Source organism: Dermacentor silvarum, chromosome 3 (assembly GCF_013339745.2).
Source record: "Dermacentor silvarum isolate Dsil-2018 chromosome 3, BIME_Dsil_1.4, whole genome shotgun sequence".
NCBI classification, from domain to species: Eukaryota; Metazoa; Arthropoda; class Arachnida; order Ixodida; family Ixodidae; genus Dermacentor; species Dermacentor silvarum.
The window spans coordinates 17,633,572-17,655,343 of NC_051156.1; the positions used below are offsets into that span (position 1 = coordinate 17,633,572).

The 21,772-nt window shown below is 48.2% G+C and overlaps 1 protein-coding gene across 1 annotated transcript in view; it reads left to right on the forward strand.

Moving 5' to 3' along the window:
* The window catches only part of LOC119445354 (inversin), a 369,285-nt gene that overhangs the window by 270,561 nt on the left and 76,952 nt on the right, over positions 1-21,772 (forward strand). The window contains exons 9-10 of the mRNA XM_037709663.2: positions 5,888-5,994; positions 14,247-14,358. Coding sequence (XP_037565591.1) covers positions 5,888-5,994; positions 14,247-14,358 — 219 coding nt within the window. The remainder of the gene's footprint in view (positions 1-5,887; positions 5,995-14,246; positions 14,359-21,772) is intronic.

Genomic DNA, 21,772 nt, shown 5'->3' on the forward strand with positions numbered 1-21,772 from the left:
GGCGGACATTAGTAACACGAGAAATCGAAACCCATATTGAGCTAATTACCAAAAATTGACTAATGTACTTCTTAGTTAATTACTTTATGACACATATTGCAATTTACGAATTGGAGCCGGTGAGCTTCTCAGGCGTATCCACTTAGAACGAATTTCCAGAATGACGCCAGTTTGGAGATATGCGCCATGATACTCAGCGTAAAAATGCATTGTTGTTCCACTTATTTTTTTACCAAAATGCTGTTTTATACATTGAAGCACGAAAGTAACTGGAACGCCAATGTATTTCGTCCCACACTTTGGGAAATAGTATCTTGAAAATGAGACTTCATTAAACACCACAATGGCTTGGGTGCCTCTTTGTGCATTGTACAAGGAGTAAAGGTGGGCGAATGTAAATGTTTTCAAATACGAATTGAATAAAATATTGTATATCAAATATTCAATAGCCATACGACGACACATGTACCTGTAGTAGCAATATTTATTTCCATATAATTAAATTAGGTACCACACCTTAACTCGTGCAAGAAGAGAGCTAAATATTGGGGACAAAGGATAAGTTTTAAATGCAGGACTACTAATTGTTACGTGAAAGAAAAATTGACATAAATAGTCTATCAACAACTTTAGAGCCTGGCTACAAAGAAGCTTTCCAAGAAAGAATGGCTGCTGAATGGCTAGCTTTCAAAAACGTGCAATATATTGTTCCCAAGAAAACATCAAAGTTGCAAAAAAAAATAAAAGCTGATGAAGGACCTACGTGTTGTAGACATATATAAATCTATTCGTTGCAAGGAAAACAGCACAGACTTGTAGCATACAAGATCAGTCTGCTAGATCAAGAGATGTGTGGTCACCTTTCGTGCAAAAAAAAACGCTTATGGGAAAGTTTTGTTGCCAAAAAAAAAAGATACTTTCGTAAACGTGCTTGCCTTTGGGAGGCTACATACACTTGTTCACATGCAAGTACCTGCCACGTATTCATTGTTAAAGAAGTTCAATTAATATAATGACACGAGAGCCTCCTCTGATCAGGAAAAAATAAGTTATGTGGTCATATATATAGATAACATTTAGAATGTCAAGGTACCCTTTCCCACATTATGCAAGTACTCATGAAAGACAAGACTGCAAGAAACAGCATAAAACTAATGCAAAATCCATAACTGATTATGTAAATGAGATTTCCATTTCATGTGGCAAAGTATTTCACAGGGCAGATAGGATGTGACATCTGTGATTCGGAGATACGTCATTGTATCGGGGCACAAGTATTGTACAACTGATAATTTTGGGAATAAAGAAATAACAAGCATTGATTCCCCAGTATGTGACCATGCCACTTGTATCTTAAAAAGGACTACCATTTGTATGTCAAGCTTGCACCATCATGTTTATGTGACCATACATGTGTACCCCATCTGTAATGAACCGTTGCTTTAAGTTATGACCACTGTCATGTCATTCCTGTAAATTAGTTGTGGTTTTGCACAATACACCTAGAAAACTTTTGAGCGGCATTGCGGTACTTTTTCTTGTATGTACACACCGGCTTTCTGTCACAACACCCACTTCGCGTCCATGATAAATGCTGCAGTCAAGCAAAATAGAGTTTCAGACTAAGGTACCTAAACTGCTTTCATTCCAGAAAACCCCAACCAAGGTTTAGGTTCTTGAGGGCAAAAGTTACTTGCGTCCTTTGACCTAAGGCTGTTTTCTGCATGCAATGAATTTTAGGATTTCTGCTGTGCAAATCAATGTTAACCTGATAAAAGGGATGGCGAGCCATAACTTGCATTTGTGATACTAGTTACTACTGGGGCCAGATTAACCTATGGGCTAAGGGGGCTGCAGCTCCAGGCCAGGGGGCCCTGTGAGAAAAATGTTTCCTTGAATTAAACTTTATTTCTTGCGTACAGTACAGAGTAAAACATAATGTGAACAAATACATTGGGATCCCTAGCTCGAGTCTAGTTGCGATCCATAAGATAACTATGTAGAGGAAGCAAAGCAATTAATTTAGCAGACACATGTACTTAAACTCAGCAATAATATGCACTTTACATTAAAAGAATTAGAGAATACAATACAAAGAATCTTCGAAATGCAAACGGTATCATTGAACATCTACAAGTAAAGTAAAATACACCAGAAAAAATAAAAAGGAAGCGGTGAATGTATTAATAAACATACGAAAGAAGATAATGAAAATGCAGTTTTAATTATCTCTGAAAATTAGCTGCATTTCTAACTTCTGTGGGCTGAACGTTCCTCTCGACTACTCCAACACTTCAAGTTCTCCGTTTACCACACACATTACAGGCCTTTGGAACCAGAATATTTTGTTTTAGTGCACTGCGTGTACAACATCCTGATTCGGTAAAGTTGGTAGCAGAGAGTAGGTAGTCAGTAACGATGCTATTATTAACCATAACAAGAGTTTAAAAATTTAGTAATGAAGTAAATGGTAAAATGTGTGCGCGTTGAAAGAGCGGTCTTGTTTTAGCATTGTAATGTGAGGAAGTCATAAAGCGGACAGCCCTCTTTTGAAGTTTTATAATTGGCTCAATGTATGAATGGCCCCGAGATGTAACACAGTACCACAGATGGCTATGGAAGAAGCTGAAATAAATTTCTCGAAGGATTTCTGTATCAAAACAATTTCGGCACTTGAGCAGAATATAACAAGCCTTGCTGAGATTTTTGCAAAGCTTGTCAATGTGAGGTTTACGTAGAAACGACTCATCTAAATTGTACAACCCCTTTGAGAGTCCCCTCAGCAATTTAAGAGGACCGTTCGCCAGGGCCCTGTGGAAAATTTTAGTTATACTATAAAAGTTGTAAAGTGTCTTCCAAGGAGTATTCTACCACAAGAATTCTTTAAAACGGTATAGTAGCAGCCGAAATAGAAGCAAAGAATCTGTAGTACAAGAAGGTGACCTGCTCTTCGTGTACAGAGGCATTATTTCTTTGCAACGCAAAGGACCTTTCTCTCTTGCCTACTCCCATAAAGAAACCAGGGTTCACCTCCTACTCTATTTTTTTGCAAAACACCTGATGCACCTTTCTTCAATTTTTTCTTATTTAGATCATGACAATGGCATCCATCTTATATTGAGAAGTCGGACTTCAATGAGTTTGTTGACATGATGGCAGATAATTAGTGTAAGGAGCTGGATCGTTGCGAAGGAGCATGAAGCTAAATATTGTTCCCTCGTCAATTCCACGCCTTACGTCTGTCATGTTGCCTAGCTTTCTGTTGTCCTTTGGCGAGGCTACATGGTGACGTTCACAAAAGATTCACAGATGTTAGGCCCTTCTCGCATGCCTATCTTGTACTATGAATTACTGTGGTGGTAGCCACCCTAACCGTGATTAAGCAGCAACATGGCACCACCCATGCAGCCCAGACCACCCACTTCAATCCAATCCCAATTTGCACTTTTACTAGCTGTACGCCCTGACAGGAAGAAATAAATGGTAAAATCCACCACTGCCTAGTCTCATCTCACACTGAGGACAAAGAATTAGGTATTTTTTGTTGTTCTTATTGAGATCGGCTGTTTGTTTTGACACTGCTAGGATTACACAGGCAACAAAAGTGGTTCGATTTCTATCTAGCAGATGGTACCACAGCAGTTGCGATGGTGATGCATTTACGATGCAGAACGCTACGAAGGTTTCAGTGTTCACTGCATCATTAATTTCCTACTCTGCTATAGTATGGTACGTGATCACAGTGGTGAGCAAACGCCAAATATGCGCTGAGCAGATGGCATGGTGCATGTGAACATTCATCAGGGGGTTCGCTTTTACTAAAACTGGCTAAGGAGGCTGCATTGAACTGCTCAGATAGCGTGTCGATGAAGCGAAGCCCCACAGTAGTATTCATGGAAACGCAGCTTATATAGTTACAACATAGGAACATTTGTTGCATCACTGCACCAACAGTTGTGGATGTATCGAAAGGATGGCAAGCAGACGCTGAGCAGCTGACGCAGCGCGGATGAACACATCTTGAGGGGCATTCAACCTTCCTATTGGCTAAGAAGTCCTGTAGCTGCCTCAGTGGTGCAAGGACCTACTGAAATGCAGTATAACTCGCAAAGCACAATGTTCAGCATGAAAGTTTGGGCAGTGGCAGAGCAGGTGCGTTGCTGTGTGATCACATCCGCAAAAAATAGCATGCGGCACATTTGACTTGTTTACATTACAGTACATGATACCTAGCACAAAATTAATAATTGCAATACATGGAGCAGTGATATAACTTTTAAGCTGTTCCTTAGCCTCCCCTCTTCGTAAAGACTAAAATGTGCAGAGACAACACTGCAAACAAATAACACGTGTACAAAGTAAGGAAAGCTGGTTTGATACAATACCCATACTGAGATGCAAAGAGCACGAACGACCAGCAGTGCTTCTGCAGTGTTTACTTCAGAGCACATGCATAAAAAGCAACCTAAATAGCTTGTAGTGTGTGTCCAACTCAGCAGCTGCTTGGCTACAAGAAAGTTCGGCTAAGGAGAAAGAGGTTTCATTATTTTTCAATGTATGTGTGCAAGTACGGTTTGTTCCCGCCTCCTTGAATTTTGGCATCCTTGAATTTTGGGTTTAATGTTCTGTACAAACCGTTCTGTATGCACGATTCACTTCAGAGCATATGCACATCGCACAAAACGAACACTTATACGCCTAGCACCACTGCGACACATTGCACGTATACGTAACAGTACCCTTCACTTCGTAAAGTAAGAACCCCAGCACTCAAACGTTCTGTACGTGTTCACGATCACCGAGGCGCATCGCAGCCCCCAAAACAACTCACATGAAGCCAGGCACAAACAGCACATTACGAATGACTGTGATGACGCGACAATAAAGCTCATCGCTACAGGTCGTATCGTCACTTCTTAAAAACAAAACACAGTACTGCACAATGCACATACACGTACGCGCTTCGCAGCGATGAAGCGCGCGCACACAACACCTAGGCACACCATACGCTGAGGTGGGCGATTGCACTCGTTTTCATCCTGGCGCGTGCTGAATGCATGTGTCATGCTTAGTATGCGCGTGTATGTGATGGCCTTCGCGTTTGTACTGCGGGTACTGCACACGCGAAATACGGCCCAGCACACACGAAATCGCCGGTTTCATTGCTTCCGAACTTCGCGTAAACACAACACATTTCCGTCTGTTGCCATTGACGATCGCACGCACTGAAGAGGTCAGGCAGGGTACAGCGGATTGCTGCGTTCGACGACTATCTCTGCGAGTGCTCGATAACTCTTGCAATGATCCCCAAAAAACCACAAAAAACAAACTGCCACAACAACCTAGGCGCCTAGGCCTCGCGCTTCGCTTCGAACCAGCGCCATGTTTGTGCGGTCGCCGCATACATGCTGCATGTGGAAAAAGTTCACGACCGCCTCTCGTGACGTCAGAGCGGCCACACACACTTGTGGACCACACACACTTGTGGACAAAATAAAGTTTGATTTGATTTGATTTTAAGCGGACCGCGCGAGGGCGGTGCGGCTTGCGGCCATGGGCGGCTCGACCGTGTACAGGCCATTAATCCCTCGCCTAGTCACGTTCTACCGCAGCGGTGGGGCTCCGAGCGAGCGCAGCTGCGACGCCTCTCCGCAGCGGATCACCTGGCGTGACGTCACGCCTCCACACTTGCGCTCCGCCGGCTCAAGGTCATTGCGACGCCATTAATGACCTTGCGAGATGTGGCGTAGTAGAGCTTTCGCTCTAAAACCGCTTTCTCCAATCCCATGTATTTACGTAGCAGCCTTATAGCTAAACGTACCCCTTGTAAGTAGGGCATAAGGACAAATACAACGCAACACTTACCTTGTTGGAAACGTCTTTGCAGGGTCGGACGGCGTTGCACTGGGCAGCGTGTTGCGGTAGTTTGGCCGTGGCTGAGCTGCTGTGTGCGAATGGAGCCCTGCTGTCTGTGCCAGACCTCACTCAACAAAGGTGCGCTATGCTTCAGCAGCCCCGATTGATGGACCAAGCATGATATTGTTAAAAAAGGCTGCAGTAGTCGTCTGCACATTGTGCCAGAGAACAACGCCTACAGCTAACTTTCAGTCATCGTGAGATGAGTAGTGTAGGCCGGTCCTAATTACGGCGTTGTCATCAGCCTGCTGTGACTTTCACGCACGAGGTGGCGCGTGATGTTTTCGTATTTTCGAGCGCCTGACGATCGCTCGCACATACCAACACATCGCATGGTGCCTAATATCAACAAACAAATATTCATAAATAATTAGGAGGGCTTCTCAGAAGGTTACAGGTACTCTGTTCGCTCAGGGGAGCCAATTCAGTACAGTTGCACTGGATAATCTGTTGCCTAGTGTTGCCGTGAAAGGGTAGCTATATGAAGCACCGCCTTGCTTCTCAGGTAAGGATGCGGAGCAACGTTGTTTTCTGGTGCACGACTGGCACGGTTCTAAGGCTGCTGATACATGTACAGCATGTATGTGCAAATCTATCACGAGCGTGCGGTGTGCTTTCAAGGCTTCGTCATATTCTGACGGACAAGATTAAATTATTGCTTTATAACGCTCTCTTTGCAACTCACATTACCTACTGTACTTTTATATGGGGAACTACTTCATGTAGGAACATTCAGAAAATCTGTACTCTACAGAAAAGGGTACTGCGTTATATAGCGAATGTAGTACACGATGCACATACAAAGGATCTGTTTTTAAAATATGGCATACTTCCTTTTCAACTATTGTATGACTTCACTCTACTATTAAAATACAAGAAGAGCCTTAAGCAAAACGAAACCACCTTTCTTGCATTATGTGCCTTAACAAAATCATCCGACATATCATATACACTCAGAAATAGAAGCACTTGGCTGACTCCCTTTTCAAGAACATGTCATGGAAGGAACAGGTTAAAATCGCGCATAGCTACCCTTTTAGGTGACCTGGAAAATGACAATATCGACATAGATAACTTAACCCGCGAAAAATGGAAAACTTTTCTACTAAATCGCTGGTGCTCTTAAATACAAATAGACTGTTCATTGATTTTGTATGATTAGACTATTACACTGAATTGAAATATTTATGCTGTTTTTTTTAATTTTTTGTCTTTTTCTAAAGTTTCCCTGTAGACACTCAGTGTTATTCCTTCTGTAATGAGGTTTCTAATTATTTTACGTCATGTGCTTTGCATTTTGTGTAGGCTGCTGTTCTGTACGCTACTGTTCATTTTGTATTATACAGTGACATACTACAACAGAGCAGTGGCTGCAGATTTTTGAGTATTTTAGAAGATGTGCTTTGTTTTTTTCTTCTTTTTTACGTGACCATTTCAAATATGTAAATGTTTCTTTTTTTTTCACTCAAATGTATTTTTCTGTCTCTGTTTTTGCCAAGTAATGGGGCAAGCACCCAGTCAAGCTGCAGCTTAGCAGCTTTTTGTGCTTGTCCTAGCATTCTTCTGTTCTTGTACAAAAGAAATGCTGAAATAAATTGACTTGACTTGACTTCTGCTGAACGCGAAAGGAAAACGTTTGTAGCGTTTCGCTGCGGCGAAGCACAAAGCTTGAATGTCACGATGGAGCAAAGGTAAAGCAGTAATGAAGAGGCGCAAAGTAAATAAAAAGGACTAAAGGACATTTATAGTCAGAAAACTTGTACCCACGCCGAGTTGTTTCACGACTTCCAAACGTCAAAAGTAGATTTACATGCGTTAAATTTGGTGTCGTAATATTTACATGACCGTCTGCAACAAGTCTTTTTATAGCGCAAAGCATGTTCGAGAAACAAACTGTCCAGTGCAAATCAGCATGCAGTAGTCCACAGCCGTATACGAATGGAATGGAGGAATGACAGCTTACACCTAGCAGAACTATTCAGCATCATTATGTTGGTTGGTCAGCTAAGCTACACAGCACTGAAAGTGAAATGGGATTCCAGAAAAGCAACTGCGATTGAGTGCCAACGGATCACGGAGAAAGCGTCGGCTAGGAACCGAAGCGCGTTTACGGCCATGTGTTTGAGTGAGTGAGTGAGATAACTTTGTTGGAGGTACGACTAGGGCGCGAACTCGTCGCGCATCCGGCTAGTCCCACGTCGGGACCGGCAGGTCTATCCCACCGGCCCGGTCGCGGGCACGCCGGACAGCCAGGATTTGCGTGTCTAGAGCGGGGCTACGTAGAAGCGAGTCCCACTCCTCCTTGGTGAACTTGGGGTATCTCGACCCGCACTCCCAGAGTACCGTGTGCTAGAGTGGAGGTCTAACCGCAGGACGGGCAGGCGTCGTCGCGATATACGTCGGGGTAAACTTCATGTAGAACGGCCAGATACGGATATGTGCCGGTCTTGCGCCCTATTCAACTTGGGGTGAGGGGGTGGAAAGACCCTTCTAGACATGTAGAGGAATTTCGTAACCTCGTTGTAAGTAGTGGGGGTGGTCGGTGAGCTCGCGTGCAGCCTGGAGAGCAAACTCATTGAGGTTCGAGGGAGCACCCTCGACCGACCCTACGTGAGCGGGAAACCAGTGAATCTAATGATGCGTGAGAGCATCCGGATTGGAGACGCTATGACGACGAGCAGCTTGCTCGACGATGCGACCCTTCTGAAAAGCCCTAACTGCCGTTTTGGAATCGCTATGGATCTCAGACCCAAGACCGTCTAGCAGGGCGAGGGCGGCTTGCTCGGCGACTTGGGGTCTCAAGTGCGAATTGAAGCGCTATTGGAAATCTTGCCCCTGGAGTCGACCACTGTGACAGCAAAGGTCTTCCCATCGCTGTACTCCGCGGCGTTGCCGAAGCTTGCTCTAATGCCTTGTTGCTTGATCTGCTTGAGGATCGCTACTGCTCTCGCCTTGCGTCTGCCCTCGTTATGGATGGGATGGACGTTTCGGGTCACGGGGGCCACTTCGAATTTGTCTTGAATACACCTAGGGATCTGGGTACCGACCCTCGAGGATCCCGCATGTGGACAACCTAGCTCTTCGAGGATGCGTTTACCTGCTGCTGTGGTGGTCAGGCGAGCGAGTTCCGCGCGTTCTTGGGCTTTGGCAATGTCCTCGGTGGTGTTGTGTACCCCAGCTTGAGGAGATCTTCGGTATTGGTCCTGATGAGTAGCCCGAGAGCCCATTTGACTACTTTGCGCATGAGAGCGTTGAGCTTGTCTCGCTCCGCCCTGAGCCAGTTTTGCATAGAAATCGTGAACGTAAAGTGGCATGATACGAAGACGTTGATCAGGCTGAGGAGACTGGCTTCCTTCATGCCTCGGTGTCTGTTTGCAATTCTGCGGACGAGGCGGAAAGCGTTGTCCGTCTTTGCGATGATCTTGCGGAGAGCCGTTCCGTTCCCGCCGTTGAATGCGACCAACATGCCGAGGACCAGAATGACGTTGACCCTGGATATCGCCCCCCCCCCCCCTTCACAAATGCGAAGACTGATGCTGCATTCCGAGACTGGCTTCCAATCTTTGGGTCTTCCTCCCTTCTCTTTTCTGTAAAGCAGAAGCTCCGACTTGGCGGGGGAGCACCGAAGTCCGGTGAGGCGGACATACTCCTCGATCACGTCGAACGCCTCCCGCGTGGCTTCTTCGACTGGCCTCGCCGCGCCCGGTGAGGGTGAGATGAGTAAGCCTTTTATCGACCAAGGTACAAATTCCTTGCCCCCCCCGCCCCCCCCGGGCCGGCCCGACACGGCTCTGTAGCCCTGGAGCGCGGTAGCGGAGACTAATGTTTCCTGAAGAGCAATGAACTGAGGTTTGACCGCCAAAGACCTGAAAAACTGATGCAGAGGGACTTTCTTCTTAGAATACCGCTTGCAGTTCCATTGCCAAATGCGATAACTCTCTTTGATCTATCCATTATTGGGCTGACCGGTCGGACTACCCCTAATGAGGCAGTCAGGGCTGCACAATGAGTGGAACCTTCGGTTGCCGCGTTGGTGGGATACTTAAGTCTAGCTTCCCTCAGTAGCGGTAGAACGACGGTGGCGGGTGAAGCCATTCGCGCCTCAATGGCGTCGATGCGATCTGAGAGAGCTCCGAGGCCCTTGTTGGGGTCCCGAGCGCAACCTGAATTTGGCGAACGCTGTCGGTGAGGAAACTGACGCTAGGGGTGACCTTTTTGAGGCTGTCTGCCAGCGCAGTGAGAGTTTGCTTAATCTCGCTGACTTCTGCGAACACTCCCGACAGACTGTGTGAATAACTGACTCTTTATGTTTTTTTTTCGTATTCTCGCTCCTTATCTATTCTTCCCCTTTCCCTCTCCCCAAGCGTAGGGTAGCCAACCGGGCACGTCCTTGGTTAACCTCCCTACCTTTCCCTTCTCGTTTCCTCTCTCTCTTTCTCTCTCCCGATCCACTACTGCCCTGCGTTTGGAGAACGTCACAGTACCGTCTACCGGAGTTGGGATTGGAGTCTTGGTGGTCCTGACTGCCGCACCGTTACCCGACGCATTCGAAACGAGTTTCTTGATCTCCGCCATTTCGTTAACTCGCCTCTTGATCGTGTTCTTCAGGTCGTCGTTCTGTTTGCCTAAGCGAATGACTTCTGCATCCCTAGCTTGCTCTGCGGGCGGGTCGTTACGAGGTGCCGGAGCGGTCCCGTTATGCAGGAGACGCCGTGCCCCGCAACCATTTGCAGGAATCTGGCTTTCGCTACTTTTAGCGTCGTGCCACGTAGAGGGCGAGAAACATTTTATTTGCACCAAGGTCGGCCTGAGCTCGCTCTGGCCTGCTACTCCACACTGGGGAAAAAGTACGGGAAGGCTGATAAATAATGATGATGATATTGATAGGAGGTGCGTATATACAAGTCCACAACCGTCTAGCCCAGTGGCTTGTACAAAGGCTATAGCGGCACTAGTAATCATGGCCTCCTATAGACGTTTGCGTTGAAAGAGACCAGGTTCTGGCATTATTACACGTACGTGGGACAAAGGCAAAATATGTGATCAAGCGTTTCTCGCACCTGACAGTTCACACTTTTGGCTAGTGTCATTGCAAGCTATCTGGTGCCTGTAACGCCTGATGAAAGCGGCGAATCCGCTGCACCATACTTGCACGGCCGCTGGATAAAAAATATTGACTCCCCATCCCGGCCCTGCGAACGTGGATGTCCAGCGAAGCTGTTGAACTGCTGAGGGACGTATGCAATGCTTTATTGCTTTAGAGTAATGGTAGTAATGGTAATTTAGAGTAATAGTAGTAATGGTAATCATGACAGCACGCCGCGCTGGTCGCATTGCCGTTTCTTTTTCCCTTTCCACTCCTAGTATTCACGCTGCTCCTTTTTTGCATGGTCTGGATGCTCTGTGATTTCTAGAGCTAATGAATCATACGGGGCGCGTCACAGGACGCAGTCAGCGGTTTGAAGGGCTGGCTTACAATCGCAGGATATCGTCCGTGCACGAGGAGGCTCCTCGGAGAGAGCTCCAAGTGCCTCGCGGACTACAAGACATTCGGCGGCAGTTTATGTTGGCCTGTGGTATAGAAACCGCCGAGCGATTTCTATTTTATTGGTTACATACTGCCGGCCATTTTTGGAGGCCTTAGGCAGGAGTGGGAACAGGAATATAATCCAATCAGTGCATTAAAGCAAAACAAAATCACATAGCAAAAGAAAAGAAAACATCAAAGGGCACACACGCGCCAATACGTACAAGCGAAGCACAAGAAAACAAAAGTATGAACATTCATTCCAATACATAAAATGATAACGGGCGCACGCACTTCAGGTGTGAAGGCGCCTATGGCGCTAAATTTCTGATCGCTTGTAGCAATGAATCAATATTTGGCCGTTCAACCACATCAGCAGATAAGGCGTTCCAATCTGCAATTGTCCGAGGAAAGAAAGAGTACATGAACGTGTTAGTCCTGCATTTAAGCTCAAATACCTGTTTTGGGTGAACAGACCGAGTAAAGCGGCTTATGGCAGGCGCTATGAATGCAGATGGATCAATTCTTAACATGTTGTGATATAACGAATAAAAAAGTTGTAACCTGTCATGACAACGCCTCGTTTCACGTTTTTCTAGTTCTGCTTTTTGTAGGAGGTTAGATGGGGATACTTTCCAGCTATAACAGTTGAAGATGAACCTAATAGATTTCCTTTGGGTGCTTGCTAGTTTCAGTTTGTTAGCTTCTGTCCAGGGATCCCAGGCTGCTGCAGCGTACTCCAGTATGGGCCTAATGAACGTCTTGTACGACAAAAGCTTTATTTCTGTTGTTGAGTGACCCAGCGTGCGCCGAAGGTATCGCAATTTTCTGAACGATTTTTTTTTGTAATGAACGTCACATGTTCATTCCAGCGCAAATCGGAGGTTATCATCACTCCCTAAATACTTGTAGCTATGCACTATACTTAAAGGTTGGTTATTGATGTATAGGTGAACTCAGGTGGTTGCTTTTTACGGCTTATGGTCATTGCTACCGTTTTTCTACTACTTATGGTCATCTGCCATGTGCTACACCAGTTCGAAATTGTGCTTAATGCTTCGTTCAGTAAGACGTGGAGATTAGGACTAGAGATTTCCTGATATATGACGCAGTCGTCCGCGAACAGCCGGATTTGGACTCCTACATCCTGAACAATATCATTAATGAACAAAAGAAAGAAAAGAGGGCCGAGAACGGAGCCCTGCGCAACACCAGACGCCACAGAAGCTGAAGAGGAAGCTATGCCATCAATGACTACACACTGGTGCCTAGACGAGAGGTATGCAGCAATCTATGCCAGAAGGCGATCGTTTTTAAGAATGGGCTTCAATTTTAGTACTAGCTTAGAATGAGATACCCTGCCGAAGGCTTTCTCGAAATGATCATATGTGGGATGATGAATGCTGAAATGGAGGCATATGGTCTGACAAAGCCATCAGTATACATATGCACAGTACATACCAAACACAGTACACAGTGTGTGGCATAAATGTGAAACAGGGTAAGTTGCCTGAGGCTAATAGATGGAACGGATGACGTTTTCGCGATTCGAGGGATCTGTAGTGTAACCAAAAGGTTTTGGCAAGACCCACGGAGATGTTCTCGGAATGCAGCGTGGAGAAAATCTTGGTAGAATATGCTGATGACGCGATATGGTCATGGAAAAACTGCAACATGGATGAGCGTGGAGTGATGACAAAGGATGGTGTCTGTGTCGGGTCAACACGCAAAGGTGCACTCGAAGACACTCGCAGAACTAGTATACATCACTAAGACAAGCACGAGCTTCCCCTATTGTTCCAGTGGTTGACGTTCATCGTGGTAGGCCGCCCAAACATGTGCGCAATGCTGCAGCTTGAATTCTTTTCAGCGTGCGCACACAGCTAAGTCCCACGCTTTAGAGCTCTGGCATATTGTACTATATATGAAAAAATCAAATTCTGGCTTTTTTACGTGCCAAAAACACGATCTGATTATGAGGCACGCCGTAGTGGAGGACTGTAACTCAGTAAACTATTTGCTGGACTAGTCGGTTCTTGCTGTACTACGGACCATAGGAACTGTGTCCACTTAGCGCAAATCGACAAAAATAAGGAGACGAAGGGACAAGGTGTCCACCCCTTCCTCCCCTTATTTTCATCGATTTGCGCTAAGTGGCCATAATTCCTATCGTATATAGTACGTAGTGGGGGATTCTGGAATAATGTTGACCACCAGGGGTTCTTTAACGTGCACCCGATGCACGGTACACGCTCATCGAGACGCAGCCGCCACGGCCGGGGTTTGATCGCGCGAGCTCGTCCTTGGCAGCGCAATCAACTAAGCACCACAACTGGTAATACCGTAAATACCCTACGAACAGTGCTTGGTACAATTGGAATAATGATTACCCCTAGGGGTTGTTCCAGCAACGACGCGAAGTACGGGACCGAAACTCCTCACCTTTGAATTGAGGTCGGAGACGTGTCTTATGCGCCCACTCGCCCTCGGTGGGAGCGCAAATACTCTGTCTGTCTCAAGGTAGTGACAGCGCACGAAGAGTTTCAAAGAGAAAGTTTACCTTGCTTCTGGCTTTACTGTTGGCATTCTTGGAATGCGGCACGCCCACCTGGGAGTGGTGAGGCCTTTCTCGCAGATGAAAGCGAGCTGGTGTAGCGCTGGCTCTCCTGAATTCGGGGCCTATGATAACAATGACGACGCATTTCGCGGTCGGCTGCAGGCCAATGAAATAGCTATTTCCCAAATAAGCCGTTTTGTCTGCTTTGCGTTTACTTGTTAAACGATCATTTGAAACTGGTCGCAGGAGGACAGCCCTGGACGAAGCAATCAGGCACGAGGAACTCTACCGGTGGCTGCGTGCACGAGGCGCCGTGGGTGCACAGGAGATACGCCACGCAGCGACCATCGCCATTCAGGTATTCGAGAGCTTCGTTAGCCCTGTGCGCATGCGCCGTGGCAGACATGCCGAGAGATCAGCATTTTAGCACATCGCAGCATCGCGTACCTTGTCTGGGCGCAGAGTAGCTGGGCTAGTTAGTTTGCGTTCATTAAGGCGAAAGAGACAGGACAATCCGCTGACTGCTCCACCTGCCCCGTCGTCGGCGCTGTTTCGCCATAATGAACGTAGAAGGAGCGAAAAATTAGGCTCTTGGAGTGTTCCGCATCGCAAACGTTAATGCTGTGGCGCCACCTGCTAGGTAGAAATGAATACTTTAATGATATTCATAAAGCGTCGCAGTTTCGCCCGAAAGGCGAAGCATCAATTGCGATACCAAATTAGTGGATAAGGATAGTAGTTTTATCGGCCGTGTAAACTTGTAAACATAGCCATACTAACTAAATGAAAAAAATGTGGTTGATCCCTCTTATATAGGAATCGGTATAGAACACGAAAGTGAAACGTGTCTTCACAGAAGTAGTGTAATGTTCATTGCACATTGATATATAATGTCTATTGGTGTTTTGTGGCTAAAGCGCCCTTAGGCGTTGATGCACCCACGCTGACGCCTGGTGGCACGTCTCCTCCATCACGACTACCAACGTCGATGACCATGAGCAACCGTCGTGCATATGGAAGCTGCACTACGCTGCACACGCTAGCACAACGCGAAAGACGAAGCACGTAACTGACACACTAATACAACGCGCAAGACAAAGCACGTAACTGAATCGTCACCGAGTCAAATCAGCGCGTACAGCGCGTCGTAATTGCAGCCTCCGCGATCAACTTCAGAAACATTTTCAGAGCTAATTGCGGAGGCCACGCTCCGCTGTGCTGAGTACGGTGGCGTTGGTAGTGCTTCTTGATGCCAGCGTCCCTTCGAATGCTGGCATCGAGGCGTCGTAGTGCTGAGACCACCGAAGCGTTCACTGTCGGTGCGCGTTAGTGTCATAATGCAGTACTTCTCTTTTCTGCTCGTAGGCGGCGGCACCGCCCCGAGCAAGAGCGCGGGTACACGGAGGAGTGTTAGATCAACGCCTCCTCTAGAAAGATGCCTGCCGCGTGCGCCAAAAACCTGCTGCCCTTACCTTTCCCATTTTCCTCCTTTCCACTTGAGGTAGAAGCTAGTGATCGTAGCGGTGATCGCTTGCAACACACATGCGCACACCACCGCACGGCCGCCGTCGCCGCTACCGCCGTGACACCGCACCACCCCAACCCCCTGCGGAGATAGGGTAGATGCTGGCGCCATCTCTCGACAACCCACCGCAACTCAAGGCGCGACGGCTACAATGGGTAAGCGAGCGACGCCGCAGGCATCTTTCTAGAGGAGGCGTTGGTTAGATATATAAGGCGCGTCTGTGTAGCTCTCTGCAAATGCGTTTGTGGCGCGATGGGTTAAACGCTCGGCGATCTATCGTCGCGGACCGAGAGGTCGTGGGTTCGATTTCCAAATTTTGCATGTTTGTGGAACTTTTTCTTCTGGTTTCTTTCTTTGTATTATGTTCTATGACGTATTTCCGTGACGGAAATACGTCAGTGAAGTCTTGGTGGACCCCGGCATAAAACACTTTCGTGTTAAAACATGGTGTCACGCGCACTCAAGCAAACATGAACACATCTCACTCGATGACCGCGGAAACTCGCAGTGAGGAAACTCGGCAGCAGTAGCAAGCAAATTAACCTTCGGGCTGCAACTCGCATCAACGCAAACTAAGCCGCCGAAACGCACTGGTTCGTCACGGCTCACTGATCGAGAGGGAACGGGCTTCCTCTCTCCGAAAGAACCGCCGCTCACTTGAACCATGACTCACTCGTTGTTTAAAAAAAAAAAACGGTTCAAAAGACAGCCGAAGGCGACTCTTCCGAGGAAGGGCAGGATGGCAGTTGCTTTCTCGCAGTGCTAATAGAGGGTGCGGAAGTCGCGCAGTACAAAAACATTACGCCATCTTCCCGTAGGGCAACCCTGAGTAGTATGCGAAGCAGCCATGGGGTCGACTCAAGGTAGTTTTATCAGCTGTATAAACTTGGACATGCAGCAGCACCAGCAACGCGCAGAACTGTTGTCGACGCCGTCGGCGTTTTGCCCGCGTTCGCACCGAACGCGCGCGGCGTTGGTGACTGTTGCCGGTGCCTCTGGGGCGCCTACCGTCGCGTCTCTAACCTAAGCTGCTTCGCATTATTGCACGCGGAGCCGCAGGTGTTGCCATTCGTTGCGCAATCCGGAGAGGAAAGGAGCGTCGGAGAGGAGAGGAGGAATGCCGAGAGGAGAGGAGTTGAGACAAGGAGAGGAGGGGGAGGAGGATGCGCATGCGCAGTAGGGGTGTGGACGCACGGCGGTTGGATGGATGGAGGGAGGTAGGGAGGGAGGGAGTGACATAGCCCCGAGCATAAGATGCTTCGCACCTAAAAAAAAGGTGTCTCTTGCTGCGAGAAGATGACGCTGCTGCTTGGTTCTCACCCCCACCTCGGCGTCCGGGACGCACCGTCAGAGACGATCTGCACAGGTGGCTCAATGGGTAAGTTCGGCTCGAAGGACGCAGACGCTGATATATCAACGAAGAAAACATGTATTTATAACGATTCTACAAAGCTGGGTTGCAATGATACATTGGTTACAGAGTTACAGAGGTTTGGACTATATAGGGCAACCCTCTCCCGGCCGAGTCGATGGTGCATAGAACCCGAAGTCAGGTCCACAACCACTCTACCTGATAGGAACGCTGTAGCATCATTTTCTAGACCCAACGCTACGCCCAAAATGTTTGCTGACGAATCACTGTTGGTTTGTTTTGTGACTGGACAATCAGTTCACCAGTCCTTAGGTTCGTTAGAACTTCCATGCGTGGTCGGCCAGTCTGTCAACCAACCATTTTAGAACACTTTTTAGCACAGTTCACAGTGTAGAATCCTCACCCAAGTATACAATATACAACAACAAAGGGGAGAGGGTCACGCTGCCCCTACTTGTCTAAGGTTCCAAGAAAGGGCATGCCAGCGCAGCTGGTCTAACAAAGTGATAACAAACAAAACACGTGCACAGAACCTAGACACGAGGAAGCGTCGGAATCATGGTGCCAGTCCTCGAACACATGCGCGAAGCGACCAGATTCCCAGGAGTCGAGGGTCATGTGGCGTCATAAACAACCACTTGTTTTCGAGTAAAGCTGTCAGTGAGGTGCGCGTACGTGGTAGCTGTTTTCAAGCCAAATGCCGACCTCGTGTCTCGACCGTAAGATGAAGTGAACATCCTCTCGGCGCCTATGGTCCGAGACAAAACCGATATGCTCTCACGCGGCTCAGAAACCACACGCCGGTGCGCGCCCATAAAGGGTAGGCTAATGGTGGCCGCGCATCAGGTCGGCGTCGCGCGATTCAAGCTGCCCGTGTTGAGACCCGAACCCCGCATATTCCAAAACTACGACGCCAGAACACCGGTGCGAATGTCGGACGCGAGACGGGGTTGTTGGTCGCTCTTTAGGGGAGGCCGCCCGTTAACTAATCGTTCACACTCACGCCGTTCACACCGTTCACACCAACGCATTTCCGCGCGCGAGGAGGACGCCTGCGGTCGTCACAGTCAAGCGCGACCGCTATGTGGCGCCGGTGGTTTTCTCCGCTCCCCGACCTCTGCGGTAGTTAGGAGTCAAACATGCGTGTTTCTTCCACTTGCGTGCACGATAACGCTCTGTGTCGGTCTTCGACGCCCATTACTCAAGTGGCGTCGGTGCGCAACGAGCTCGTCGAGACGAAAGCCCACTGCCCAGATGGCCCACGCTGCGATTTTCTGTTTGTTTTACTGCTGTTCGTGGCAGTGGGCCTACACGCACCCAGCAGAAGACCCGGCTCTGACGGAACGGTTCGGCACAGCTCACTGAACGAGAGAGAACCAGCTCCCTTTGCCCAAAAAAACCGCCGCTCACTTTTACCGAATTACGGCTCACTCGCTCTTTAAAAAGAGCCGCTCACAAGATCCGGCTTGCTCCTGAGCGACCCATCTCTATAGAACACAGCGCAGAACGGACTCTACCCCCGTCGCAGATGGCTTTCAAGCGCGGTGTAAGAACGTTTAGGTGTTTACACTGCGCGCGCGCGAGCGTCCAGAATATGTTCGGCAGCGCGCGGGCGCACCCAGTAGCTCTCCTGGGAGCAGATAGATGGCGCCGCGGTCAGCAGTCCCAGCTAGCGACGCCGGCGACTTGGCATTCCTCTTCCTCCCTCCCCAAAATTTTCGGTCATACACTCTAAAAACGGTTGCACCCTTTGGGGCGTATTTTTGCCACAGAACAGTAATCGTCATCTGACTTGCCTGGCTTTCCTTTCCTTAACGCTGTGCGCCCGGCACTTCTCGGTCACGAACGACAAGAGCGTTATCAGCCTGACACAGCGTTCTCGACAGGAAAGTAGCAAGTGCAGAGTTTTCAAGATAGGAAACGCAAGCAAGACAGATGACGATTATTGTTGTGTGGCAAAAATGCACCCCAAAGGGTGCAACTGTCCTTAGAGTGTAGTGGAGCGAGTAAAACTCGAAACGCGATGGAAATCCAGGGAAGGTCGGTGGCTCCGGAGGTTCTTGCAGTAGGATGGAGGACGCTGGGGCTGCGATTGGGGTCGTTGACTTGGCCTTGATTGCTGTGGTCTTCTCGGGAAGAAGTCCGTACTCAAGCAGAAGGCCTTGCTGCCTACGGCTAGCTCGCTCGTCCTTGGCGACGTTGGTGTCGTCCTCTGGTTTCGGGCTGGTATCGCGGCATGCGGGGGCGTTCGGTGCATGAACGCAATAGCACCTCCACCAGATGTCACGTAGTAGTGACTAAGAGGAGGGCGCTGAGTGTTGTGCAATATCGTGGTCTGGGCGGGGATTGGCGCATTGTTAGGCATTCAGTTGCCTTTTCGCCACCCCTTCCCGCTGTACCACTGTAAACAATATGTATGCTTGAATTGATGAAATAAACTTCACACTTCACTACATTTCTCAGGCTTGGAGTGGCTCCTGACACTAGAAAAAATGCCGAGAGCCAGTGGGGCTATACTACTCAAATTAGGAAGGCCGACTAAACTTCAACTAAGAGACTCCATCACCAGAACACCAATTGGCCTCCATGTTGCAGTATTCGGCTACTGCCTCCCTCATGACTTTTGTGCAATAAACCCGTGGTCCGTAACCCGCTTAACCCGAGTCCCCAGCGTCTGCGCAGCACTTGACCACAGCGGCGTTCAGACCTGCGACGCGGCAGTCTGTGTTAAGAATCTCTGGATCCGGACTGGGTGCCACTGGAAACTGAACCTAGTAATGCTGAACACAAGAACCCTCTCGAATAAGTCTAGCTTAGCAGGACTCTTTGAGGAAAACAAGGTATTGCTTGGAATATTATTAGCCTTAGTGAGGTTAGAACTGGTGAGGCTAAGACAGTGTTGATTAACGGCCACCTCCAAGAGGAGGGGACCTTTACATAGGTCTTCCAGATAAGAGAGAATACGGGGTAGGATTTCTAATCTATTAGGACATAGCGGATAACATTGATAAATACTACAGCATAAATGAGAGGGTAGCTGTCGTAGTAATAAAGCTGAATAGGTGGTACAGAGTAAAGGTAGTACAAGCCTACGCTCCGACCTCCAGTCATGACGATGAAGAAATAGAATAGCTATATGAAGACGTTGAATTAGCAATAAGAATGGAGCCAACTCAGTGTACTGTAGTCATGGCGACTTCAATGCATGAATGGGGGGAAAGCAGGCTGGGGTACAAGCAATTGGCAACTACGGCATCGATTCTATAGGAACACTAGAGGAGAGATGTTGGTAGAATTCGCGGAAAGGAATAGGCTCCAAATAATTACTACCTTGTTCAGGAAGCGCAGCAACAGGAAGTAGACCTGGAAAAGCCCTAATGGAGAAACAAGGAATGAAATAGATTTCATACTCTCTGCCGATCCCAGCGTAGTGCAGTATGTAGAAGTGTTAGGGAGGGTAAAGTGCAGTGACCATAGGTTAGTGAGGTCTAGGATTTCGCTCAGTTCGAAAAGAGAACGAGTAAATTTTGTCAAGAAAAAAATTCACCGACGATTACTCTACTCCTTAATTCGAAATTTGAGCGCAGCTCTGTAAGTGCTTTCATTTCGCGACATAATGGCTGGCGCGTCCCATGCGGCACGTTTCAAACGGAGCGAAGTGTGGCGCGACTGCCTCGCTAATGCGGAGGTCGCGAGACGCAGCGCGTGGCTGACGCGTGGGCGCGCTTCACAGCAGCTGCCGCAGACAGACCTCCGCTCATGGTGAACAGACGGCGCGCCTCAATGCACGTGCCCCCGCGAACGGAGGGGAGGCGAGCTAGCGCGTCCAGGCACCCTAACGACGCGCGCCATCTCATAGCCATCGTCGCCGGTGTTGCACGGCATCCTCCTCCTCATGGTTCCGCTTTCCTTGGCGCGCTGTTCTCTTCGCTCTCGCCGTATTCGATCCCCCGCTGCGCGTTCGCTCGAGCTTTCGTCTTTCACTGTGCTCGTTCGCTCGTTTACGCCGAGGACGCCGGCGCTCGCCGCAGGAACGGGTGACCTGCGCTCTAAAACGTGTTAGCACTCATTCGATATCGATTGGCCGTTCTCCCAATCACGACTGCGGTGTTGTGACCGCTACGCCACGCCAGACGAACGGAAGGAGAGCTTACTCCGGAGTGGTTATCCGCAGTCGCGTGGAGCAACTCGGCTAGGGAAAAACGGGCGAAAGCGCGTCCGCGCCCCTTGTACCTAGGCGCAGTTCCCACATTTGTCTCTCTCAACACACGCACGTGCGTCAGTCAAACGAGGCGTATCTCTCTCGTGCGTGCGCGTTGACAAAATAGAAATACGGCGTGCCGCCATCTTATCGCATTTGGTCTTCATACTTCACATCACGACAATACCGACGGCGGAAATTCGCCTGGAGTGCCCATATAATTGCTATGGCTATAAGAATTATGCTTCTATACACTGCAGAGTCGTCTGCGAAAATTGTATACTGTCACGTAACACCCCTTGTAATACCAATTATGTATATATATCCTCCTAAGACCCCTTGTACAATATATTGCACATTGCCTTCTACGTTTTTTTATGAGTTCACTCGGAAGCGATTACGCAAAATATTCATTCTGGATATAAAATGCAGCAGATGTGTAACTGTGAAGAAGTGGATTACTCATATTCTTGGCATCCACTTTCCAAGAATTTTACACCTAATTGATCTAGATCTCTGTGTCGTCCCAGACGGCCGAAAACAACATTGAGGTGTGTTTCGAAATCACTTAGATTTCGTGAAAATACCGGACGTGCCAGCAACATGGCAATGTACTTCCAACGTCGTCTCTGCGTTTAAACAATGGCATGCAGTTTTTACCATAGCAAACATGA